The sequence below is a fragment of the Ursus maritimus genome, unplaced genomic scaffold (genome assembly GCF_017311325.1).
Source record: "Ursus maritimus isolate PB19 unplaced genomic scaffold, ASM1731132v1 scaffold_4, whole genome shotgun sequence".
NCBI lineage: Eukaryota > Metazoa > Chordata > Mammalia > Carnivora > Ursidae > Ursus > Ursus maritimus.
Window position 1 is genome coordinate 90,601,947 of NW_024426552.1, and position 27,949 is coordinate 90,629,895.

A 27,949-nucleotide genomic window follows, 5' to 3' on the forward strand; every position below is an offset into this window, starting at 1 on the left:
GTGATGTATACCCAGAAACGAAATTTAAGAGTTGCAGGGAGTCTGGGTTTTCGTGTGGGACTCTGTGGTTTATATGGGGAGTAGCGAACAAATACTGAAACCCTAGGGATTGAATCCTCCAGGCGCCTGGGTAAAACCTGACATTCTATAAATTAGTTCATCATCCTTGGCCTTGTGGCATCTGATAGAGGAAGAGGTGGGTGGTCTTTGAGGTCAAAGAATTGGAGAGTGGACTTTCAGAGAGTCCGTTCAACTTCTTAAGACTTTCTTGGATTTTTATTCTGTAAAATGCCTTTAATAATAGGCAGCCTACATTAAGAAGATCAGCATAAATGAGCTATGACATATCTCTGTTGTGTTCTACAAGAGCTGGAAGTTACTGTTATTTCTTGCTAAAATGAACATATGCCTAAGAAAGAGGATATATAATGTTGTTATTAGTCAGTCATTTGCATTTTGGTGTGAATCGAGGATTTAAGAACAGATTTTTAAAAATGAAATGTAGAGGGAGATTGAGAGGGCTGGTTGTCTGAGCCATGTCCAGATCCTGACAGTTATGAAACATTTCATAATTTTGCCAGTTATGTGTTTTTACAAGCACTTATTTGAACAATGGAAGTCCCTCTGGTTACAGCCTTTGTTCTGATTACTTCTCAGCAGTACTAATGAATAGGATAAAGATAGTTCCTGCTATTTTTCCAGTCTTCAATAACTAACTCTTAACTGAATTTTGTGGATTTTGGTCTTTAAGGAAGAGAGTAGCCGAATTCAGTCGATCAGAGTTCCGTGTGGGAGGGCGATGGAGGAAGTCTGTTACTCACATTTACCGTTGGGTCTGAGTGGCCCTGCCAGCTTACACGTCCTCTGAGTTGGGGCATTTGAGAGCATTAAAAAAAGAAGGATCATCTTCTGATTTCTTATAGTCTTGAAATCGAATCTGTGAGAGAAGGGTTTTAAACAGCCGTTTGGTCTCACGCGCAAGGTGAGGGTTGGGGAGACATAAGTCGAGACCTCTTCACAGATTTTGCTTTATCTGCACTAACCAGTCAAACCAAACCTGGGGGTAGAGGAAGGGAGCCAAAGTGAGAGGCTGCAATCAGAGACCTTGCCAGCCTCCCTCGGGCTGCCGAGGGGACTGCTGTCAAGTCCTAGGTTAATATTCACAGACATTTCAGTATTTCACAAAATCAAGGAAGAGTGGCTTTGCTCTTCTGCCCTTAGGAAGTCTATGCATTCTTAAATATGAAATACTTCTCCACACCCTCACTCCATTTACATTTTTTGTAAATGTCCCTTTTCTCTGCCTTCCCTGGTAAAATCCCAGCTGCAGATTTTCACGTTTTTGGAGGAACTGGATGATATCACTGAGGCCCAGTGTTCCTGCCTCCCGCCACCCTTATCCCTTGTTTGCTTTCTTACAAACCTGGGCAAGTTGTTTTTCCCGCCTCATGAAGAAGCCAACTGACCCAACTGTTTACTTACATGTAAGTTACATGGTGAGTGTCAAGCACCAGTTCTATGCAACCATGCACAATGTGCTCTAATTCAGTTCACACTGGCAGGCCACCTGCAGGTCTTCCCATGATTTTGTTTATATCCTTAACCTTTCCTCCCACCCCCAGTTTTTAGCATTACCTGTGTAAGCAACATGTTAATTTTCCACCAGATACCCAGATCTCTTTGGTGTCCTAGTTTTTGTGTTGAGACCACTTATCTCTAGAGTTAAGTTTTAAGACCAAGTCAGTCATTTATTCCGTACCTACTGTCTGCCCGACACTAGGCTGTAACCAGCCGGTAGCATAAGGAAATACAGAGGCATTCTCTCTCCCAGAAACTGCTTAAGGTGAAGACATATTTATTAGAAAAAGGCAAGCAAACACCCAAAACACAAAAAACTAGAGTAACACAAGAGGATTTTGTTAGTTTGTTTGTTTGTTTGTTTGTTTTTTGGTGAGCTATTAAGAGAACGTACACCTCCCCCAGAACTTATCTGTGTCTTTCCTCTAAAGTGGAGGGAGGGGCTCCTGGGTGGCTCAGTCCTTAAGCGTCTGCCTTTAGCTCAGGTCCTGATCCCGGCGTTCTGGGATCGAGCCCCACATCAGGCTGCTCTGCTATGAGCCTGCTTCTTCCTCTCCCACTCCCCCTGCTTGTGTTCCCTCTCTCGCTGGCTGTCTCTGTCTCTGTCAAATGAGTAAATAAAATCTTAAAATAAATAAATAAATAATCTTAAAAAAATAAAAATTAAAAAAAATAAAGTAGAGGGAGGTTCCTGTTTCTTTCAAAAGTGCTGCAATTGTTCCACGTGTTCGAGGGCTACCTTTCTTTTGGTGATGACATGCACAGACCACAAACTTACTTTTGGATCACTTGTCATTTCAGTTTTCCAGTGGTTTTATCCACCTTGATCCCTCTCCATCTTTACCTGTTGGGAGAGATACTAAATTCTTGCAAGAAATCAAATATATTTTCTAACAATCTAAAGATGGGTCATAATTCTTTTTCAATATTCAGAGGAAAACAATGAAGGCAATTTGAAAATGATTTAAACATCAATGGTATTAGAGCCTAGAGACAAAATCTATTTTGAAAGCAAGTCCTGGTAGTTTCGTTAAATCAGATTGGACGTTTATTTATACTAAATATTGAATAGTGTATGTAGGAAATTCAGGTTCTTGATAATTTAGGCCCCAACTAGACACATGTATTCTGTGGGTCTGAGTTCAATGAAAAATCTCCTAAGGAACGTCTTGCACCCTGCTCCGGCCCCAGCCCGGGCCTGCTTATCTGCCCAGACCAGAGGAAAGTATCCCAGACGGTGACGGGAAGGTTGATAACTATTCTGGCATTTCCTATTTCTCATTTCTGGGCCCAGCTGTCAATGCATGTCATCAGAGTCTTTAACCCAACATGTTCAAACATGAGGTCAGGCCTCTGACAACAGGAGTGACCCATCTTGTGCTAGAACAGACCAGAGCGGTCTTGAAACTCTTGAAATCATCATCTTTTAAAGGACTCATCACTGGCCTTCTTGTTGCTGTGTAGATGAGCTTTCGCCGTTCTTCAGTCGCACACTTTCGGATGCACAGAACTCTCTAGGCTCGTGGTCATCTCTTACGTGGTGCCTTTGAACAATACACATGGTACTTGGCAAGTGGTCTTGGATATCCTCAACTGATGATTGCTGCAAACAGAGGATTTGAGGAAAAGAATAAATCTCCAATGTGGAAGCCAGAAACCCCAAATGTAAAGTAATAATGGAAACTTGTAGCATTTTTAGAGTGTTATACATTTTCTTCAATCTTCTCAGGCCAACTCATTTAATTTTTCCAGCAGCCTTAGGTATCATTCCTCTGACGTTACAGATGGAAACTGAGGCCCAGAGAGATTTGAGTGATTTGCCCAAGGTCGTGTGGCTAGTGGGTGGCAGCACCTGGTGCAGACCCATGGTCTCTGGCCACGGTGGCCACGAGGCTGCCATTCTTCCTCCTCCCATAGCCAACGCGGTTGGAATCCTTGCTTTTCTCTGAGTTCGTCGAGTGGCCTTGGAGGAGCGGGGTGGAAGGGGCTAATATCATAGGCACGGATGTCTCCAACAGCTCCAACATTCTCTTTTTCTGGTCTCTTTACATCTACCAGTTCTGAGCGTATGAGATGAAAGAAAAGGCATAATTCAGATTTCCAGAAATCTCTATTCCTGAACGCTTCGGAGAGCCAGGGTTTGGGTTGCATTTACGGTTTTTCAGGTGCTGAAGTTGATTAACCCAAATCTCTCTTCTGTGAGGAAGCTGTCTCATCGGTCAGCACCAGTGTCCCAGGCAGGCAGGGCCCGTTTATCTGCCCGAGGCCTCCCTGTGACTCTTGGGGGTGCCGCTGCTAGCAGAGACCGAGCTGCCTCTGACGAGGGAGAGATCCGTGTGGACTGAACCTGTGGCATCTGAGCTGTAGAGGGAGTTGGGTGAGATTCGGTGGGGGAGGTAGTGCAGGCAGGGGCATGGAGAGGATATATGGGCACGGCGAAGAGCCTGGCCTTGCGAGTTGTTTGGTCTTGGGATGGTGCCTCCGTCGCCTCATCTGTAGAATGGGGGTGGTAACGGTACCACTTCACGTGGCTGATGGGGGGGTGCGATAGTATCCTTGTAAAGTCCTAACCTGGCAAACAAATAGGCAGGAAAAGCAAGCTCTGAGCGACAAGGTTTGTGAGGAACAGAAAAACTAGGAACACCCGGAGAGTCTTGGTAGGTTGGGTTGGGTGGGCCCCACCCGCTAACAGGCGCCACCCCTGCCTGCTGCAGGAGTGGGTGACATGAAGAGCTGTGGAAGGATCATGTGTGAGAATGCGGGCGCCTTGCTCTAATACATAGTAAAGGGCAGTGATAACTAATGTCATACGTAGCAAATTTAACATTTGTTCATTTGTCTTTTGTCATGAATTATTCGAGGTTGAATTTTGCTACCGTTTACCACCAGTGCTCCATTTGAATCTGCCTTTAAATGTATAAAGACCTAAGGGCTGCCCACGACGGGGTTAGCCGTAGCTAACAGCAGTAGGGCCTCTAATGGCCATTTCTAGGACAGCCCCTGCATCCTCTAGCTTGGCTCCTTCCGTGGTCTGGTGACAGTAATGATTCTTCATCAAAGGAAATGACAGCCCCATTTGCATTTGAAGAAATCTGATGTTCACATTTGGGAATATGCCTGAGTGTACCTGGGTTGAGGAATAGGGGATAGAGCACCTCGCTAACTTCCTAACTCAGCCCGACCCCTACCGCAGCAGCCCTGCTACTGGGTAGTAGTGGGGGTATCGTGTGGCAAAATAATGGCCAACCCCCAACTTCAGGTTCCATCTATGTTTTACGAGCTAAGATGGTTCTTAACTATTTTTCTTGCCACATTAGATAGCTATTTGTGTTTAATGCTTTTGTAATAAGAAAACATTTGCAAAGATACATTTTAACAGAATTTCATATGTGTCTACCTAGATGTAATAACCAGAATATGGAAAATAAAACTTTCACCTGAATTTTAAGTCAGATTTATAGATTTCTTTCATTTCTAACATGGTTCTAGAGTAAAAGCAAAATCACCATCTTGCTATTTTTTATTCAAAGGTTGGAAGAAAACGGTACCAAATGAAATGATTTTGTGTGGCACGATCACAGGATTTGGTGGCAAAGGTCTGGATTAAAACCTTGGTCTTGCCATTAACCAGCTGTGACTCCGAATAAGTCTCCTCATCTTTGGCTCATTAGTAAAATGAGATAACGTGGATCCTGTAGCTGTGGTACTATTAACTGTAATGACACCCCACTCTTGTGACTCACACCTTGGACTTACCAGGACCCACCTCTGTTCTGCTCTTAAAAATCTTAAATATGAGAACACAGCCTTTGCCCCTCCTAGAGTATACTCCCTCCCACCCCGCATGCCTGCTCTTTGATGTTGACTAAGCCCTCAGGCCTCTTCTGGCAGCCTCTTCAGGCCCCAAGAAACTTTACAAGCTTGTCCATCCAGCCTTGGGCCTCATGATTCCTTAATTTAATCACTTTAAGCCAACAGGTTATCTCCTTTGCCCTTTCTTCTTTGAGAATTTCCAGTGTGCGGACCCCCTCCCTAAGATCAGAACAGCCATTTGCTTTCCTTTTCGGCACTGGGGCTGCACAGCTCAGAGAAAAGAGCAAACCCCAACCCCAGTGAGACACTCAGTACTACTCAGTCATCTATAGTATGTGCCTACTCGGCTCCTTCTCCTGTTCCCTCGAAGAGTCACTCCAAAGCTCCATCTTTCTTGCCTCCGCTGCCGCTGCCTTATTACTCTCAGCAGATGGCCTTCTTGCTGCCTCCTAGAGAGAGTGGAGCCGTGGCTCCGATGTCCCATGATGCCTCCCTCTTCCCTCCCGCAACTTCTCTGTGCCCACCCACATTCTTATCTTCTTCTGTCCTGCCTTGTGTGTAAGACTCTTCTTTCCGTCCACCCAGGAAGGACTCTCCAGCGGGGTGTGGGCTCCCTGCTCCTCCTGTTTCTACTGTCTCCCACCCATTTCCCTGTATTGCCTCTTTCTCCTTGGCACACAGACATTTTCAATGAGATCTCAGTGATGAGTTGCCATCTTTTTCCAGACTGGGCCAATTTTTTTCTATCTTCTTAGTCTTCACTTGTGACCTTCCATTTTTTTCCTTGCCTCTGTATGATCTGGCCTCTATCCCTATCTCATAATCCCTGCTTCTATCTCCAGGGGCCCCATAATTGCCAGATTGAATGAGCCCTTCTCAGTCCTTATTTCACTTGGTCTCCTGTAGCATTTCTGATCATATCCTCCTTTTTGAAATGCATCCCAACCTCCTTTCTGAAATTTTCTCCTTCCTTGATTTCTAGTGGCTTTACAACTTTCTCTTTTCCCACTATCTGTGTTTTTTATTAGTGTCCTTTGTGAGCCCTTCTGTCTCCATGAAACCAGCTCAACCGCCTGAAGCTTGGTTTCCACAGCTGGGATGCTTAGTGGACACATCTATCTGGATGTCCATCATGACCCTGGAAATGTGCATCTTAACTGAAGGCACCTTCTTCCTTCTTCATGTTTCTGTCTCCATAAGGGGTATGCTTATCCACCCAGATGCACCCACCAGAAATGCCAACTTCTTCCTAGAGTTCTTCTCTCTCAATTCTCCGAACCCCATGTAAAACTCCTTTTGATTCTACCTCTTATTTATTCCTTGGACCCTTGGATTCCTTGTCTTCTCTCTGCCACAGACTTTGTTTCTTTCATTAACTCTTTGTTAACAGTCTACAAATCTTGGAGGAGGATTGATGAATTGTAATCTCACAGCTGGGAGCGGGTGATAGTGAGTGGGAAGGTGGGGAAGGAGTGGGGAAGATGGTAATAGGGTATCCTTTCTGGAATCCATTCTGATGCTGTAACTCCCAGCCTAAACCCTTTTATGTCAAACTCCTTAGCATGACATGGGAAGTTCTTCCTGATTGGGATGCTGTCTACTTTTCCAAGCTTATTTCCTGCTGTTTTCCATATATGTGTGAGGTCACAGCCATACACAGATTCCGACCCTTCCTAGTATGTTGGTCAATCAGTGCCTTTATGCTCAGTGCCTTAAATGCCCCTCTCTGTCTTTCTCCTGATCTAGTCCCTTGGATCATTTAGGACTGAATTAAAGTCTTACGTTCGCTCCCATTCTTGTTCAGCCCAGTCTGAGTCATCAACTCTAGCTCCAGTTATGTGTAATATTTGGGAATAGGCCCATCATGTTTGAAGTTTCCCAAGCTGAGAACTCCATTTTGAGCAATCATAGCCGAAAAGCCAAGATCTTGAGAAAGAACCCAGTGCTAGAAAGAGTAAGGCTGTAAGTGAACTCCCAAGAGCCTTGAGAAGTATTTTTTGTTTACTAAAATGAAGCAATAAGGAAAATGCTGTCAGTGAAATGAATGTCAGTGTTACATATCTTAAGTAATTTAAGTAGTATTTAAGATGCTACCTATCTTAAATAATAGATATTTGGGGCAAGTCATATAATTTCTTTGTGCTTTAGATTCCTTGTCTGTAAAATGAGGATAATAATAATACCTACCTCATAGCTTGTTATGATGAGTTAATATATGTAGAATGCTTGAAACAATGCCTGACATAGTAAGCATGAAGTAGGTATTAATTATTAATAATAATTTTCACTTAGCAGCTATGATTGCTACACACTTATTATTTCTCTCTTTACTAAAGTGATTAGAATCTGTCTTGTTTGGAAGTATGACTATGAAGACACATTTTCTCTGACTGATTCTTTACCTGAGTGTTCAGAGGGTCTAATTTATTCCTCATAATTGTTGAGTCATCTTAGTTTCCACTTCTGTCTCAAAAGATGTACCTTTTTACTTGACTTGGGAAGGATTTGGGGGATGATGTTTATCTAAGCAGGTTCAGCTCAGGGCAGCCTCATTATGCATTTCTCACCTCGCTTCCCCAGAGCACAGGGTTAGCTCTGTCCAAGACGTCCAGAAAGTGGCAGAGCAGTCTGAGCCGGCTTTATGAACCCTGTGGGCAGCACGCTCTCACGTGCTCACGCTCACGCTTTCTCATTCGCCACACAGCTCTTCGCTCTCTACTTGGTTTTCCTGGCCTCTCCTTGCCTCTGCTCCCTTCTGTTTCCCAGGCTGCCCTACACAAACGCTGACTGCTACTCTTTTCCTGCTCCCCGTCTCCAGTTCTCTTTTCCCTACTACTTCCAACAGGACTTGATGTCCATTTACTTATATTAAAATACGCACAATATTACAAATGTGTGATGGAGGAAAGCTACGCCTGTAAGTCCCCCGAGGGCAAGAAATAACATTTTACTCATATTGGTATTAGAGTAAGAACTTTCCTTTAAGGAAAATGATCAGAATCAAATGAGATGATCTATACGGCATAAATGTATAAACTGTATAAATTACTACACAAATTAAAAAAAAAATCTAATCTAGTCTTTCCTTCTTCCATTCTGGAGTACTATGATACCATCTTCACACCAAAATCATGAGGATCTAATTCTGTCTTTGCAGAAGTAATCTTCAAAAAATGTCCCACCCTTCCTACATAACTCCAACCCTTTGATAACCTACATAAATCTGTAAGAAAATTAGAAAATTTAAATTATGGCTTAAATCTATTATTTCTCTTGTTTTTGATACAGAAAGATGGTCAGCAGTTTTAGCAACAGCATATATTTACTATTTGTCATTATATTTTTTGCCCAGCCTGCTCCTTAGGCTGTAATATCATAAATGTATTGCTGTCTTTCCCCAGTAGTTTCTGTTTACCAAACCATTCAGGTCACTGTCGCAAAATCCTCTGACTTCCCTAACTTTGATTAGGTTGTTGGGGTTTGTGGTATTTACATCTTTACCTACGTGCAGTATCAAAGAGTGAAAAGGTCTTTGTTCCGTGGGACCCAAATCCCTACACAGCCAGCTCCTTTAGACACAATGGAAATAGAAGTTCATCAGACTCACATCACTATGTCCTTTTATTCCAACTTCCTTCCCCCAGTCATTTGCTTTAACACCGTATTTCCTAAGAGTCTGTGAGAATATTGACAATGCAGAAAAAAATTGTTTATAAATAGTTAATGGTGTATTGAAAAGCAGTATAGTTAGGAAGCTTATACAGATTGCTCGACCTAACCTCCTTGCTCTTTTTTTCAAAATCCCATAATAATTTCAGGTCTCTTGCTGAAACCTAAACATGCTCTATAGAGAACCAGCAAGTTGTTGTTATACTATTGCCATTGAATTAGTTTTTTTAGTTTTTCTCGTAGGTGAAGTATAACAAATATGGGTGTGTCAATTAGTAAAATACAATCATAATGACCCTTGTAACACAGAAGCCAGTAAATTAAACGTCAAGTTGAAAAGAGTGATATTTTTCCTAATAGTATGTTCACCTAAAGCTGTGGCAGAAATAGTATGTGACCGGACTAGCGAGTGATCTTGGGCTGGCAAATACGAATTTGAATGCAGGGTGACATACTGTATGGTGACTAGCGTAACATAATAATAAACAATAATAATAAAATAAAATTTAAAAAATAAGATTAGCAAGCTCTAGAGATCTAATGCAGAGTATGTTGATATACTTAATGCCGTTTTATATACTTGAAAGTTGCTAAGAGTAAACCTAAATGTCCTTACGCAAAAAGGAAACGGTATGTGACAGGATGGAGGTTTTGGCTAATGCTATGAGGGTGATCTCTTTGCAATATATAAATGTATCAAACCAACACCATGTACGCCTTAAATTTACACAGTGTTATATGTAGGATTTTTGTAAATAAAGCTGGAAAAAATAAAGATGTTATACAATAGCAAAGAAAAAAAAAAAGAATTCAGGAAGTCCTGTGTTTTGCTACTATTTATTAAACAATTTGAGAAAAGTTCCCCCTCCCCAGGATAATGGACTATGTTTAAGAATGGATTAGAATCCCGATTATTAGAGGAAAATAGAATCTGAGAATAGTATAGTACAAAGCGCAAAATTTAGATTGTGTCGTGGCCTTAGAAAACAGCCTCTGTAGGAATCTCAGTCCTCTTCAACCTGTTTTTCTGCATTAGGGTTGTTTTGGAGGACCTCACAAAGTAAATTAGGGAAGGATATTCTGGATCTAATAAAAATGGTTCTTTCTCAATGAGATAAGTTAGATTTCTTTCTTGCTATTTTTCTTCTAGGTAATAATTGTGACTTATAAGGCCAACATATATTAGAATTTTGTTTTTAATGATGGCTTCTCCAAAACGACATGCCATGATTTTATGTTGGTCATGGTTAATTTTGAGGAAGCTTCTGAAAATGGAGCAAACAGGTGAAAAAAAAACCTTACATTTCTTTAAATCTTCTTTTCGGAGTAAAATTTATTAAAATGAAATTAAACTAGTGTAGGAAATTTTAATAATTTTGATGATGCTGATGATGATTCAGACCCTCAGAGATGGACACAGCACTTTATGTACAGTAGAGGCTTAGTAAATAGCCTGTGAGTTTACATTCTAATCAACAGGGCTGCCATCCTGGTCAACTCCAGGAAACTCCATTCATACAGAAAAGAATAAGACTGGTGTCTCTTGGAGTTGTGTAACTATGTGACTTATGACTAGGGTAAGAACGTTTTTCTTAAAAAAAAAATTATTATAATTGTTCTGCTCATTTTATGTGAAATTAGTATATTTTCTTCATAAGACCTTTCTTTTTCTTTTTCTTTTTCTTTTTAAGATTTATTTATTTCAGAGAGAGAACCTGCAGGGAGAGGGGCGGAGGGAGAGGGTAACAAGCAGACTTCCTGCTGAGAGGGTAGCCCAATGCGAGTCCTCCATCAGAGGCTCAGGTCATGATTTCAGGGCCCTCCGTCCCAGGACCCTGAGATCATGACCTGAGCTGAAATCAAGAGCTGGACTCTTAACCAACTGAGCCACCCAGGTGACCCCCATAAGACCTTTCTTTGTAAAAACTTAACCACATTCCGATGTGCACTGAAATCCGTTTCAATTTATAGAAATGATTCCTTTCTGGCAAGTTTTTTATTGATGTCATTTTGCTTAATAGTGAAATATGGTACTGATTGTATGTATGATATATTGTGAGACTGGAACAGAAACTGTCAAGGTCAGACAGCTCCATTGGAAGCGATCATGAACAATACATATGAAGTGTTGACTTGCTAAGGTGAGTCATAAGAACTCACTATCTGGTTCCTTCTGTTTACATTTTTGTCCCGTAAGGGAAAACCGGTGTAACGAGTATTTCCATTTTCTTTCTTTAGGAAGTACATGAAAAATTAAAGAGATTTGCCTAGAGCCTTGTTGAAAAATTGAAAACAGATCAGATTCTGAATAGAATATATGTATTTTTTACTCCTTCAGGTCCACTGCATTTACTCTCTTACAAAGATTTTTCATGACTTTTGAATTTGTTTTCTAAAATCTGTTCTTCTCAAAAAAGATTTTTGAAAACATTAAAAAGTGTAAAAATAGAAATTTAATGTATTTTTAAAGTACAGTTTAAGCTTTTTAAGCATAATAGGTACAATTCTTATGTAATTTCAGTAGTCAGATCTATGAACTGTAGAATGTCCATCAATGATTAATAAATTAATATATTGTATTATTGGCATTAAATTGCAATCTTTAAATTATAATCATTTTATGGTTTATTAAATCTAAGACAGACTTTCTAGTTAGGAGTTACTGAGATATCATATGGTGTATTTAAGTAACTAAAAACTCTTAGTTCAGTTATTTGCTTGAATGAGCACCATTCTGATTTTCTTACCATCCCTTCTGAAGACAGAAGCCACCGAAGAAATAAACCACTATTGTTGCACTTGCAAGATTGCCGAGTTAAATGCCAAGGGAATGCAGACTGATACCAATCTTTTGGATAGTAGGCAAGTACGTAAGGCCCCAGGAGAGAGAAATCAGGTCCTGGCAACTAGGTTTAAATCAGACTGGATATGTGCATCTGAGGCTATATCTCTATCCCTATCCCACAGCTGGAAATGAGGAAGAGGAAGGAAAGGCAATTCCTCATTGTTTTGTGCAGGTGACCTTAGCTGATTGGGGTCTAAAAGGTTTAAGCAAAGTTGCTAGCTCCATCTTTCCGTATTTCTGTCAAGGGAAGGTTATCAGATGTTCTCTTTGGTTCAAAAAGCACAGCTCGGTCGGTTCAAAAAGCACAGCTCGGTCGTTAATTGCTACCTGTTAAGGTTGATCTGTCGGCTGCTGCTAGCAGTAGTGTTTCAATATTCTGTATTATGTAACTCATCAATCGTGTTGTTAATATCTAAATAAAAGCAGTTACATATAGTTACACCAGTCTTCCTAGATAAAATATATACTCAGACTCTCAGGCATTTGAATTTATAGCTCTGTTCTTTACCCTTTCAGCTTTAGGGAGAATTTTAGGGAAAAAGATGGAGGTGGTACCTTCTTGCTTGGCTTACTTAGATGCAAGGCCAGTCTGAAAGGAAATTATGGCCTTGCAAGTACCTTGCTTCGCTGAGCCTCAGTAGCCTCATCTGATGACGGTACTTGTTCCGTCACAGTTGTTATGCCTTCAAGTGAGAGCTGCTGTGCTCTTTAAAAGAGAGAACCGAGGGACTTGGAAAAATGTTTCCACACAGAGGTTGGCCATTCATTCAGACGGTGTCTACCTGCCGAGTACCCACTCTGTGTAGGCACGATCCGCTACTGAGGCTGGAGTAGTGCCCAACACACAGAGAAGGGCCCACCCTCAAGACGCCCCCATTCTGGAGACAGATGTCCAATACACACGATAAATCAGCAAAACGTAATTTGTTAGATGGTAGTCAAGCAGGGAAGGCGGGCAGTAAGAGGGCAGAGTTGAAGTTTTTAGATAGGATGGCCGGGAAAGGACTCCTGGAGAAGGTGACTTTTGGGTCAGGATCTGAAGGAAGCAGGCGAAGGAGCAGAGCGGGAGGAGAGTGACAACATGGCGGAGGGAAGGGGGACAGGCTCTGTGCCTGGAGCGCAGAGTGAGCCGGGGTGGGGTGGGGGAGTAACAGGAGATGAGGCTGCAAATAGAACCCTGCAGTAACACTAAAAACTCGCCACATCCCCATCATTTACCCAGGCACTGTAGCAAGCGTGTTTATATATATTAAGTTAATCCTTATTATTTTATACCTGTTTTACAGATAAGGAAACTATTGACCAAAAGTAGCTCTAGACCCGGGAAATCATACAAGGGCACCTCACACCTCCTCCCAAGCCTTGTCTCTTGATTTCCACACTCCTCTGTAGGAGCTGTGGAGCCCCAGCTCAGCTCGCTGACTCTCTCCTAGACCAGGGGAAAGCCCTGCTTGAGAAGAGAAGATGTTCAGGGAAGTCAGCAAGATGCTCTCCTTGCCCTTCTCACCATCCCTCATCAGTCAGTCTAAGCGGGAGGCATAAAAATGTGGTGGGAGAGAATTTCACTGGAGTCAGGGAAACCTTGTCCCCCTTGAGAGGAAGCTACCTGACAGGTCAAAGTCAGATCAGCTAAATTTAGCTGGAAGTCAGTGTATTTTTGAGCTAGTCAGCTACCCGCCCTTTCCAGCCTGCCCAGAGCTCAGGACATGTCATATTCGCCTAAAAAAGCCCAAGTTGTTTCTCACGGTGTTACCATATTTCACCCCTCTCCCCCAGATTCCAGGCAGGAGTGTTCTCAGCCTTATTGTCGGACGGAGGGCGTGTGTTTCTGAGAGGCACATGAGTTCTTGCTCCCAGCAGCTAGCTTCCCAGGGACGGATGTGCCTGCTGACAAATTGCTGTTGTCCTTGGTGGCCACCAGTTTGAAAGATTATGAGTATGTAGGAGCTGTCCTGCATTCATAAACTGGCATTCTGCTTTCAAGCGTCCTTTTTGTCCTCTCGCCCTCCTACCCAAAGAAGGATTTGCAGGCCTTCGCCTGGAAAGCACAATCGCTAATGCAGTCTGTGCTGACACAGAAGACTTCTGTTAGGGGGAGAGAGATTTTTCAGCCTTTGCAGGGATCTGGGTCTCAGGCTGTTGCAGGTGGAGCCATTACTGTGCCGTCATCCCTCCTGTCAGACGCTGTGTGGGGATCCGTATTTGGATGTTATTCCTTGGCCGCCTTCAAGAGACTTGAGTTCCTGAATCCGCAGGGAACTAAAAGGTGGTGAATGGTTGTCACTGATAAAGCATAACGCTGCTCATCTTATTCTTTCTACAAATACAAGTTATGCTTTCCTTATTTCTTGGAAACAGATCAACAGCAACAGCAAGATTCCTATATCCCTTCGTTTGAAGAACTTACGTTGGAGAAAAGCAAGCACCTTTATTCTCTTACAGTTTCATCATGATTTTATATTTTATACTTTATTTTTTTTAAAGATTTTATTCATTTACTTAAGAGAGAGCGAGAGAGAGTGTGTGCGCGAGAAAGAGCAAGCCAGAGCAGGGGAAGGGCAGAGGAAGAGGGAGAAGCAGGCTCCCCACTGAGCAGGGAGCCCAACACGGTGCTCGATCCCAGGACCCTGGGATCATGACCTGAGCTGAAGGCAGGTCCCTCACTGACTGAGCCACCCAGGACTCCCCTTGATTTATATTTTAATCAAACAAACAATGTATTCCTGAATCGAGCTGCCAATAATTAAAAACTATAACTAACCATTTGAAAAAGGGGGAAAGAACACACACACACTATAAAAAGTTGTTGAGAAATGAAAATAGGCTATTCTTTCAGAAATTAATGTAATTAGCAAAATTATACCTCTGTGTGCAAATATCATAAACCAAATTCTGTCTAGCCCCAATGCTACTTTATTAGGGTTTTTGTTTGTTTGTTTTAATTTAGAAAACGCTCCTTAATTAGGAGACAGGAAGATCTTGGAATGGGTCTCTTACACATACAAAAACCAGATGGAAAGTGGTCTTATGGGTCATTGGGTATTACCTGTGTTCCAGAAGACCATGGGTGTTGGAATTTGAGAAATACGTCCCTCATTTGTAAATGCTGCTAAGCAAAGAAAGAACAATGCCACCTCTCTCCCTCCTCTCACCCGCTATGGGAGATCCCTAAGGACAAGGCCTTAGCTTTTGATCTTTGTGACCTTGTGGAGAATATGACTTTTAATAGAATTCAGCATTCATTGAACACCTATTCAATGTCAAATTCTTCTAAAGCAGGGTTTTTCAGTCTTGGCTCCATTGGCATTTTGAGCCCAACGAGTCTCTGTTGAGGGAGGGGAATGTGCTGTGCATCATATAAGGTCCAGTAGCATCTTCTACCCACGAGGTATCAGTAGTACCAGTCCTGACCATCAGAAAACGTCCCCAGACACCCCCAAACGTCTTTTGGGGGCTGAATGAAAACTACCCTTTAGATGGGGTGAGATAGAGAATTTAACTACATTTTTTTAGTATAAAACATATATGACTGCTTAAAATTCACCCCCATCTATGCCTATACCTATACCATAGCCATACCCACACCTACACCCATACTCATACCTATACCGATACTCATACCGATACTTACACCCATACCCACACCCACGCCTATACCCAAACCCATACACATCTCACCATACCCATATGCATACCTGTACCCATACCCATACTTACACCCACACCCATACTCATACCCATATCATCTATCTACGCACATACACATTCTTACAGAGTCTATCTACACACATACACATTCTTACGGAGTCCTTACAGAGGAGGCATTTGGTTGGAAGCAGTCATTATGGTCTTTTTTCCCTGGGAATCATTATGACTCCAGTAAATTGCTCACTAAATTTCATCTGTCGCCTGCGTTCCTGCTCAGATACAACTAAAGCCTATTGAAATTGATTTTTGTGTCAGCAACAGAGCAGGGATTCAGTAAGAACATGAAAGCCTCCCTTTCATTACTAGTCTTTTTTCCCCGCATTACTTTAGATTTGGTGGGCCCTAATTATATTCCAGTGCTTCTCCTGCTGACATTTCTTTTGTTTTAATGAAAACTTCTGGAGGTTTGAGGACACTGTGGGAGAGAGTTTATTCATCAACAGCCCTGATAAAGAGTCAAGTGGGTCCCTCTTTGTGTCCCTGCTGCCCGAGAACGATAGCCGGGGACCCAGTGGTCTTTTCCCTTTGTTTTTTCCTTACCACACTGGTGCCATTCTTTTCTTCCCCCATAACTCCAAGCGTCCAGACCTGATCTTGCTGCTGCCACAGACGCGCTGTTATTAAGTAACCCAGACGGCACTGTGGGTAGAACGGCTTCCTATTGAAGCCATAAATTAGGTGAAATGAAATGCAGCACTGTCTTTTTTATCATCATCATTGTTATTTATCTCTGCCTTGCTGCCTGTGCTGCCTCGTGGTGCAAAGCCAACCCGCCCACTCCTGACCACGTGGTTGTAAATCTCCAAAAAGACAGGGCTGGTGTTGGGCTGTAACTGACAAACCGATGCAGGACTAGGGAGAGAACATAATGTATCTCCTTAATCTGCAGCCGGGAAGTGGGATGGAGTGAGCAGAAGGGTCTGTCCGAGATCCTGGGGGAAAGACAGAGTTCCCCCCTGAAGTAGTCCGTCCTGAGAGAGCTGTGGAGTGAAACTCCGACAAAATGAGCTGCCCTTCTCTAAGAACAGTTAGATGTGTCCGTGGGTTAGTATTCTCTCAGGAAAAGGGAAGGCAGAGACGGAGGAACTTGAGCAGGGCAGGGTCTGGGCCTGGCTTCTCTCTGGTCACAGCTTTCTCTCCCTGACCCTTTCCTCAGTCAAGTAAATTGTGAGATCGTGAACTACAGAATGCTAATGTCTGCTCACACCTCCAGGCCTCACTCCAGTGACCCAGTGTGTTGCTTAGCACTTGGAAAAGAACACCAAAACAAAACCTTCTTGAGCAAAATACTGCTATCGGACCATGTGGCCTTTTCCTTCAGTTACCATACCGGGGGCCATACAGTCCTGTATTTCTTAAGAGGACGCTATCTGCCCTCTTAAGTAGACATTTCTCTAAGTTCTATCATGCTTCTCCCAGGTTAAGCCAGGACGGATCGCTGGAGTCTCTCTGTCCACTGTGATTTGAGGCAGCTTCCAAGGTCCACCAGGCCTAGAAACTTCCTGCGTCCAGGTGGGACTCAGCAGCTTCTCTGTCAGATGCTGTCCTAGGCAACGACAGAGGATTAAGCAAACATAAGGCCGAGTCCCTGCCTTTGAGGAGCTTTTGCTCCCAGCGCACAGCAGCCACGTGCCTGGTGGGCTGAAGGTCCAAGGTATCGGGAGCTAAGGGAACTCAGGGGAGAGACAAGCTGGCTCCAGGATCATTCACGCTGCCCGTTGTCAGCTCTGAAGAGGCATCTTCAGGGGATTGTTGACCTCTCCATCATACAATACCCCTGTATTTTAAGACCCTGTGCTCTGAAACGAATACTACACTCTATGTTAATTAACTGATTAAAAAAAAAAAAAAGACACTGCTTGGACTCTCAGATTTCAGAGTACTATAAAATCTCACCCAATAAGAAAACCCCAGTTAAAAAAACAAAAACAACCACTGAGAATCAACATAAAGTTGTTTACTTTTATGTTTTAAAAATTAAGAACATTTCATTAAGGATAGTTTTCCACCAAAAATTTTAAAGAAACCTATTTAAGCCAAATACCTCTGGCTTTTCTGGAGAAAAAAAAAAAAAGCCACAGGGTCCTTATTTTCCTCCTTTTACTGAAGTTGAGTATACACTTCATTCTGAACTGTGTTCAGGAACCAGGGCTTTTAAATGCCATCTATATCTGCAGGGACCACTCTGATTCAGGGAATAGGGAGGGCTTTTGGGGGGGTGGGGGGTGGGGGTGGGACCCTGGGGAGGCTTAGGAGTTGGCTGCATACACAGGTTTTTTTCTCCATCTTTTGCACCCCTCCATCTAGGGGGTTTAAATTTCTGGGAGGATCTATCTTCCCAGCAATTAATGTATAAAAGCCACCAAAGATTGTGATAATTCTGTGGCATAAATTAGAGGGGAGCTCATAAGATCTTTGGTCTTGTGCTCCCCTTTTTTGGGGGGGTGAGAGAAGAGGTTACTGGGAAGTGTGTTCTTGGCTTACGGCCATGGCCAAGAGACTGGTTCTGCTACTTTTTTGAGCTCTCGTCACCCTGCAGCCTGTCTGCCTCGTCTCTGCTGTCACTTCAGCTGTGCGTGCCTTTCCTGGGTACAGGCATCAGGCTCCCTGCCATGGAATCTGCATACATTAACTATTGTCTGCTAAAAATTGTGACTATTTGATTTTTTTCCCTTTAATCATACATTTTGATTTATCAACTGAGGCAAACTGGCAGCCCTGAAGACAGGAATCCTAGTTTCTAACAAAGAAAAATGAGACAGTCTTTTCTTCCCCACCCCGTGTCTGTGAGCATGCCTCAGTTCTCAGTTGGCCCATCCCTGAACAATCTTGAAAACCATCCATTTTCTGCCTGGCCGGGGTGCCAAGCAGAGGAATTCACAGTGAGTGGTGTTGAGATGGGGAGCGGTTGCTTGGGAACTGGCCTGTGTCGAGCCTTACTCCATCCTTGCCGCAAGTCTGGGAGCAGTGATGGCTGGATCGCAGCTCTGCAGAGTGGAGAACAGGACTTTTTTAAGCTACTGATGGATGGCACACGCAGGCCAAGGAAAAATAAAGTCCTTATTTAACCTGGGGAAACCCTAGGAGTAGACACTGGTCCAAATAGATCCTGTGACCATCCCTGTTCCTTGATTAGAAGGATCGTTGGAGTCTTTTCATAGGTTGTTTTGCCTACTTCATTGCCTCGAGACATGTTGTATCAAAGAAAGGTAGCATTCTTGAAGATGTCCAGATAGGTATCTCAACTATGCTTTAATCTTAACTGCGACCAGAGCATCAAGAGTTCACTGCACTCTCATCGTTTATAGCCCAGAGGGAAGGCTGAAACCAACCGCTAGTCTCTGTGATCTGTGGAGGGGGGAAGTAGATGGGCCTATCTGTCGAGTTTAAGGGAACTTCATCCACCAAATTCAGCTTCTCATGTCTTATTTATGAGTGAGATGATTGAAATTCTTGCTCACAGCCCCTCCCCCCCATCTGCTCCTGTACACTTTAGCCCTGGATAGAAATGGGGCGAACTGGGAGAAACCGATGTGGACATATGGGTGGTGTGGACCAAGAACCTGAAAACACCCCTCAGCCCTCACTACTTGTTTCAGTCCACTAGTTCGCAAATATTTACTCTGAGTCCCTGCTGTGCCAAGAGCACGGTGGGAGGTACAGGGTAAATATGTATCTAAGCCATTCCCAAGTTCTGTAGAAAATCTCTTGACTCCATCCACTTTTCACCCTCTCCCTTACTTCCATCCTAGTTCAAGTTCCCATCCTCTCTCAGCTGAATTAATGACTAAGTAACATTATAAATGCTATTTTTCCATCATCTTTTTTGTGGCCTCCATTCTCTGCTCTACCCCTAGAGCAATCTTTTCAAAATGCAAACTTGGTGACTTTACACCCTTGCTTCAGACCCTTTAGTGGTTGCCCCTTGGTCTTAGGGTAAAGGCAGGGCTGCTCAAAATAGCCTGTGAGGCCCTGCATGGACTTGTTAGACACTTTCTCTCTACTCTGGCATACTGGCCTACTTTTAGTTACTGAAATGCTCAAATATGTAACATAACAGGACCTTTGAACATGCTGTTCCCATTATCTGGATATATTTCCTAACACTTGACTTAGTTCATTCTGTTTATCCTTTAGGTCAGAGCCTTTGTAAAAAAAAAAAAAAAAAAAAAACTTTCACCTCAGATCCAGTAAGAAATATTGTACATTAATATCAAGAAAGAGAAAGAGAAAGAGAAAGAGAAGAGAAGAGAAGAGAAGAGAAGAGAAGAGAAGAGAAGAGAAGAAAAAGGAAAAGGAAAGGGAAGGAAGGAAGGAAGGAAGGAAGGAAGGAGGGAAAGTAGGTGGAAGGATGGAGTCTTTCGTTTTTTGTGTGTGGTTTTGTTTTTTAAGATTTTATTTTTTTATTTGAGAGAGAGAGAGACATAGATAGGGACAGAGATAGTGACAGAGAGCAGGAGCAGGGAGAAGAGGGAGAAGAGCCTCCCCACTGAGCAGGGAGCCCAATGTGGGGCTTGATCCCAGGACCCTGGTATCACGACCTGAGCTGAAGACAGATGTTTAACTGACTGAGCCTCACACCCCAAGGATGGAGTCTTTGATTGAGTTCCCTGGGAAATGAATTTTGAGGACAGAGATTGTCGGAAGTATTTTGGGGCGTGATCTCAGAATCAATACCTATGGGAGAGTGAAGACAGATTTGAGCAGAGAAAGAAATTGAAAGCAATCCCAAAAAGGAGCTTCAGAGCTGGAATGGCCCCTCAGAATTGTTCCATCTTGACATAAGTGGTGTAAGCTTTTATAGTCCTACATGGACCAGTCATTGAACGCTTGCTGCCTCCAGGTAAGGGGCATTACTTTAGGCAGGGAGCATGACCTTGGGTCCAGTTCTTCTCCTTGGTGAGGGACAGCTCCCAGAGAGGAGCAGAACACTTCAGTCCTGAAGAAGGGATCTGGATGGCCCTCCACAGTGGCCACTACAGCCAATCTCTTGTGATGCTGGGACCTGCTTGTTTTGTATAAGTCTGGAAACAGCTCCTCTAGTATTCTAGCTGGTCTCTTTTCCTTGACAAAGTTATAAGAAGCCCCAATTGCATCTTATCTGATGGTTGCAACCTAGGCTCATCGTTTCCCTCCTCTCCTCTCCATTTTACTTCTCTTCTCCCTGGTTGTCATCTTTGCTGGTCTGTATGGCTGACTTGTTGGGGTGACTGAGACATCTAAGACATGCCTACCATGCCTTCTCAGGCTTGACTGCTGCTGTTGTCCCTTTACCAAAATTTTGGGTGGCATTTTAAAAAAACCTCTTATCTTCTACAGTCTGAGAGTAGAAAAAGCTGAGGACCAGACTCAGGAATTAATTATCAGGGTAGAAGAAAAAGGTTGAATCCTCAGTTCAAGTCCAGTTGGGAAGGAATAAGGCTCTGAAGCTTGGAATGAAGACATCCAAGCTGAAGCACTTCAGAGCTTGAAATCTCTGATTTCCCCAACCCCTCTGAGCCTACAGCAGTGATGTTCCTATCTTACTTAAAGACAGGCCTCAGGATTTAACCACACCTCCCTGATGATTTTCACAGGTTGCCTTATGTTGGTGATTAATTGCTCTTGGCTTTTCATTGTTTTTCTCTAGCACATCAGGGGCTCTCAGCAAAAGCCATCTGATTCCATTTTTTAAAATTACTCTTTCTTCTGGACCTCTCTACGTCTGAGATGTTGGAGTCACTAGTGTATTCTTTGGCACCCCTATCCTACTCCAGTTCCCCAGTAGTGAACAGTCTTGACCGTGACACTGCTAAAGCATGCTAGGGGCTATCCAGGAGCCACTGCCACCACTGATGGGGGTCTCCTTGACAGCTACTCTTAAAGCCTGTTTCCTTGGGCCATTCCTGTCACCAACTGTCTTAGGTAGAGTTCCCCCAGAAACAGACCCTGAGAGGGAGATTTACATGCAGGAATTTCACTGGGGAGTGGTCTCAGGGTCTACATCTATGAAGAAAACACAACTGTGCAGAAGAAAGAGTGTCACTGCAGTGCAGTCTTAACAAAAACCACGGCCATCCCTGGAGGAGGTCAGGAACTGAGATGGTCCTTCAGAATTGTCCCACTTTAAGAGAAGAGGGCTGGGCCTTTCTACTCCCGGGTCAACCAGTCATTGATTTGGCTGTCTCCAGAAGGGACTGTGACTTTGGCAGTGCTTTTTGTGGTTGAGGCCAATTCCCAGGGATCAAACTAGCTGAGAGCTGTCAGTTATTTCAGTCTTGAAGGGAGAATCTGGGTGGTGCCCTATAGCATTAATGATGGATAAATAGATGGATAAATAGATAGACATAACTATGACATTTGATCCATGAAAGAATAGCCATAACCACATGTGATACACTCTGATTTTTTTCCATTTGATTTGGTTTATTGTCATGGTTCTCTGTGGGGTTTTTGTGTGTTTCTTTGTTTTTAAGTTAGCTCAACGCCCAACATGAGAATTGAACTCACGACCCCAAGATCAAGAGTCACATGCTCTATCAAGTGAGCCAGCCAGGCGCCCCAATTTTCATGGTTCTTGTGAAGCACATTTTGAAAAATCACAGCATTGGATATGATCAGTACGGTTCATGTAGGATGCTGTGGAAACAAAAAGGTAGGGCACTCGCTTACAATTAGGAAAGTGAAGAAGTCTTCCTCAATAAAGGCAAGATCTAATCTAAGCTAAACACGAGATGCTAAAAACATTCTACCTCTGTGTGTGTGTGTGTCCTTGGACAGCAGGGAAGGAAATAGTAGGTAGAGTGTCTGCATTTTCCACAAACCCAGTTTGCTCCTGTGCTCTGCTGGAAACAAATGTATTTCAGTGACCTAGAAATGAAAGTACTCTTTCTTCCAGGCTAGCCTCAGGCTAGCGGCTCTAAAGCCATCTTGCTGTTCCTTAGAAAAGAACAGCAGTAACAGAGCCAAGGCTTACCTGGCTATTTCAGACAAAACCATTGTTTTTCTTTTGCATTCATTTTAGGGAGGAGGTAAAGGGGTAGAGTACTATAATCCTTGAGTGATTTGGATTTCCCTGCAGTGTTATGTTGTAAAGAACAAGAATCAGCATGTGTATTTTTTAACCTCAGGTAGAAGGAAGGAAGAGGGGAGCAGAGTTGTGTTTGGACGCGTGTCTGAGGGTGGGGCCGGACCGCACTCACCAGTTCTGAGTGAGCCCACACCCTTTGCTCTCCTCGATTTGATGCCCGTTCTTCCTCCTTCCTTGTGGGCCTGCTTGTTATGCTGGGGGACATGACTGACAATAGGCTTTGGGTCCTACTGGAATACCAATTATGCTTTTTAGTCTAGATTTAGCCTTTTATTTTTGTTATTGTTCGTTATTTCAGCGGGAAAAAAACCACTTCATTCTTTTATTAAAAAATGACTCAGCAACTGCAGTCCAACAAGATATTTTTTTCTAATTTTTGTGGAGAAAAAAAAATTTAACCCTTTTGTCTCCCTTTAAAGTCTTTTTTTCCCCCCAGAATTAAATTTTTTTTTGTCCTTGGCTGAATATGTATTTTAGATTCAGATTTAAATGGAGTCTATGTTTAGATTTTTCATTACTTCATAAGTGGAAATAAATTAAAATTAGGAGTAATGTTAAATTTTCACTTTATAATTCTCCTGTCATAATATCCTCCTGTGTTGCCTTGCCCTCAAGTAAAAAAAAAAAAAAAAAAAAATTTAATCCTACCTGAAATAGTGATGAATGGTTCAATGTTTAACTCCTGAAGTAAGATATGAAAAGAAGGTTTGTTTAAAAATTTCTTAAAATTTTCACGATAAGAAGTTTTAATTCAGGAGCTGGATGGCAGAAGTGGGAGAGAGGAGAAAGTATCCTGCGGGTAGGAGCTCATGAACTGTGAGATTTTGGCCTCATCTCTAGCAGGGTATTGGATTAGACACCTTAGGGGCTCTTCCTACTCAATTTATTTGTGATTTTATGAAGTTGCCTCTTTAAACACTGTCCTAACAGTGACTGTGCCTCAGGTTTCTAGTGATCTTTAGGTCAGCTGACTCCCGGCTATTCCCTCAAAGTCGGCCTTAATCTGGATCCTAATTTGGGTTGACATTGTCCAGTGACGTAAAAGGCACCTTATGGCAAGCGGCCTCCTCTGTGGTCCTCCTCTGTCCAAAGTTGACAGCTCAGCAGCCTTCCTAGTCCAGAGTGCGGGGGATGTCTGTGCCTGGGACTGAGCCGAGGCTGCTCATTGTTCCATCTCCAGGATCTCATTTAAGCCCAAACTGCCATCCCGAGGTGTATCATTCAGTCATCTGTCAGAGCCATCGAGAACTGTTCTTCAGCTTGGGAGTGAAATTGAAAACAGGAGAGAAGTAGGTTATTTTCTTCCTCAGTGTTGCCTTCAATGACATTATAGCCATTACTAGAATAAAAACAAAGGCAAAAAACAACACCATATCCGAAATTCAGAAAAGTTGCAGATATTTAATTTATTTCTTTCAAACCAAGAACTGCCCCATACCTTGTGTTTGAAACATGAAGTGAAATGCTTGTATTCCGACGGCTCCCTGGCCTTGGGCCTGGGCCTGGGCCAAGGGCTAGATCTGCTGGGCTCCCAGGCTGCTGGTGGAAAAAACTAGGTGTTGACATGTCCTTGTGACAAATTACTCATTCCGAGAGGATTCCCTTTTTCTTAAGGAGATAAAGACCAAGTGTAGCCTTCTCAAACTGTGTATTGACAAGGGTGCCTCTGGGGCTTCCACCGAGGAAGCGAACAAGCTGGTGGTCAGAGCAGACCAGACTTTGCTGGTCAAGCCCCTGCTTGAACCAGGAGGATCCTATTGAAGATTTATTTTTCTTTTTGGTGGGGGTGGGGCTGGGGCTTCTGCTCAAATGAAGTCAGAGGACAAGGAAGGGAGAGTGGGAAGGAAAAACAGAGAGGGGCAGGAGGGAGCACTGGTCTTTTGGGCTCAGTGGAGTAATAGAACCATGGACATGTTCAGAGGTGAAGAGGGCTAGACAGTGAGGTGTCCGAGGAGGTGGTACTTGAGTTGAATCTAAGAAGATTGAGTAAGTTTATTGGCGATTCAGGAGGAGAAGGGTATCTTAGGCCAAGAAAACACATTATCAGAGAGGCAAGAAACAACATAGTACATTTAGAGAACACAAACAGTTTCGTCTCAAAGACCCCAGGATAAGCGCAGACGGGAGCCTCCCAAGGTGGTACGGCAGAGAGAGGGTCGGGTCTCAGGCGGACGTACAAGCCATAGACAGGTGTTTGCCTTTACCCGGCTGTGTGGCGCCCCTCGAAGAACGGCGAGGTGAATCAACTATAGGACACCAAGCAGACGCTCTGTATATGTCTCTGGTTTCCCTACACTCCCCTAGTGCTTTAGTAGAGAAACAGCCGTTGCTTACGGTATGATTGATAGCCCTTATGGTGAGGACTGTATACAGTCGGCCCCTGAACAACACAAGGTTCACGTAGATGCAGATTTTCTCTTCCTTGTGATTTTCTTAATCACATTTTCTTGTCTCTAGCTGACTTTATTATAAGAATACGGTGTATAATCCATACAACATACAAGGTATATGTTAATCAACTGTTTTATTGGTAATTCTTCTGGTCAATAGTAGACTATTAGTAGTTAAGTTTTCGAGGAGTCAAAAGTTAACCTAACCCTCACATTGTTCAAGAGTCAACTGTATTCCCACAGAAAAGCTGCTTATTCCTTTGCTAAGGTCATCATTACAGCATCCTAGACTCCTACTGGGACCTGGACAACTCGGGAGGCCATTCAGTGTTTATCAACAGAGGGCACTGTTCCTGCTTCTCCCAGGTGTGAGAGTAACTGTGCAGGAAGTTAGGATTCCTGGCCTCTGGACGCTGAATTGTGGTGGCACTACTCTTCCCACTCAGCCATTGTGAAAATTGCATTTCCAAATGCTCCTTGGGGTGGAAAGGGGTGGTGGTAACAATGATACCTTCCGCCTCGTCCACCCCCACCACCCCACAACCCCTGAGCCCTTTTCCCCCATATTCTGCAACAGGGTAACGAGGGCCCAGATGGGTTACATCGCTTGTCCCAGGTGAACATACTGGTCATGAGCAGAACCTGGACAAGAACCAGGCCTCTGAAATTCCAGTCCAGGGGTCTGTGCGGTAGCACTCCAGGCCTTTCCCTTACTGTCTTGAAAGTTGAAATAAGTAGGAGGGGCTGTGCCCTTGACCATATTGGGTTACAGAGTTGATGCCTCCTTCTTTTCGCTCTTTCCTGACCCAGGAGGAAAGGGAGGGAGCAGAATGGGAGGTCGAAAGCTGAAGGAAGCGCTATCGGAATGAGAGTAAATAGGCGTAAAAAGCTGAGAGAGATGAGAAGAAAAGGGGCAAACAGCACCTAACCTATCCCCTCTTCTCATCTACAAGCATCCATGCCTCCATCACCTGCTGTTTTCATCCATAACCATGCCACTCCGGCTGTGGGGTGAGCACCCACCCTTCTGGGCACTGGGACTACAACGACGAGACATGGCCCTGGCCTTCATCAAACATACAGCCTAGAAGGAAAGACAACATTTAACATTCATCACAAGACAGGGTCATAACTAATCAGAGGCCGCATCTGCGGACGGCTCCCATGTGCCAGGCACCGTCACACACTGTATCTCCCTTAGCACATTTAGTCCTCACTGCGATACTAGGAGTCAGGTACCACTGTCTCCATGTTTCAGAAGAAGACACTGCAGCCTAGAAGGTTAGGGAAGGTAAGGGGGCTGGTCTAAGGTCATGCAGCTGGTATTTGAATCCAGCTGATCTTGCAGGCAGTAGAATACTGCCTGGTAGCAGTCATCGTTGCAACGTATTTTAGAAGCCACGTATAAAACGCATTTAGAAGTAATGCGGATTGACCATCTTTGCTACCGTCTGAGAGTTTCTCAAGGAGCAAGTGTAGAGAAAGCTGCTGATCCGAGGTTGCCCTCTCACCACACCCCATTCTCTTCTGATTCTGTGTGGCTGACACTCTGTGGTAGTTCCAAAGACCGAAGATGCCTGCTTTGGGCAAGCAGTTGCTTATGCTCAACGCTGCCTCTTTGATCACAAATTTGGACTTACAACTATCTGTTCTATTTTAGGCTCACTTTTAAGATAAAGAGACATTTACAGTCTCAAGTAAGAGCAGAATCCTATCCAGTTGAGACAATACAAGATATTTTCATAATCAAGGAAACTAAAGTTTCTTCACATACCAAGTATTTTCTGACAAGGAGATACTTAGGTCACCTCCACCCAGGCCTGCCTCCCCTTCCTCCCACACAAGCCCTTACCTACCACCTCGGACAAAAGATAGAACCAAATTATTCAATTAACTTAACAATCACTATGAAAGCAAACCCAAAAACAAAGTGGTGGAGATGGTTTACAAAGGAAACACTAAATGGAAATTGATCCTTACAGCAACTAAGATTTGTGTGTGTATATGTGTGTGTGTCCGTTTTCCCCAGCCACACTCTCTAACAGTGATCTAGGTAACTGATCTCTATAGATGGAACTGAATGTGGACATTGCTTATCAGAACTAAAGTCTTTTATTATTTTTTTTCTTTACAGGGTCGTCATGTTAAAACGGGCCAGCTCGCAGCCATTAAGGTTATGGATGTCACAGGGGTAACGTATCTCTGTCTTGCCATCTCAGTAGCTATATATTTGTGATAGAGAAATTAGTGGTAAAAAATCATTTTACAGAAATAGAATCTTCTTAAACATCTAAGGTCTTTCCCCACTGAGCTGAACATAAAGCACTTGAGAGTATTGAACATCTGACCGAGAAGACCATGGGTAAATCACTCTAATTAAATTAGATACCTACCCACTGCCTTATGTAGTTAGAGTGAATAATGTGTGTTGAAAATTTACATAAACACAACCACAGATATTTGCATATGAAGACAGAACATGGATTTGAAGGTATTAAAAGAATAATACTGAGATTACACAGAAGAGATGGGTCTTAACAGTTTTCCCAAAGGTCCACCTAATACTGGAGTGGATAAGAGTTTGGGTAGCTACTGCAATTTCATTAGGATATTTCACATGAATATTTCCCTACTCCAAGATATTGACCAAACAATCCCAATAACCAAAAATTATTGTTATCATGGAGCACCACTGAAATAAAATTTCTGCTTGGATGATCGAAAGCAATCTAAGGAATAGACTTTATTTTAAATGAAATCTCATGCTTTCAGTCCTTTTTGCTAGGTCTATTTAAAATATTTTAATGCCTTTTTGAGAGTATAGAGCAAAAAGCAGACTTGAAAGGACTCACTGGACATCAAAAGCATGTTAATAAT

The 27,949-nt window shown here is 43.1% G+C and overlaps 1 protein-coding gene across 3 annotated transcripts in view; it reads left to right on the plus strand.

Annotated features, from left to right (window-relative positions):
- Nucleotides 1–27,949, plus strand: part of TNIK (TRAF2 and NCK interacting kinase) — a 375,800-nt gene that overhangs the window by 194,076 nt on the left and 153,775 nt on the right. For all 3 annotated transcript variants that reach the window (XM_040621607.1, XM_040621605.1, XM_040621606.1), the window contains exon 3: nt 27,207–27,263. In XM_040621607.1, the coding sequence (XP_040477541.1) occupies nt 27,207–27,263 (57 nt within the window). The remainder of the gene's footprint in view (nt 1–27,206; nt 27,264–27,949) is intronic.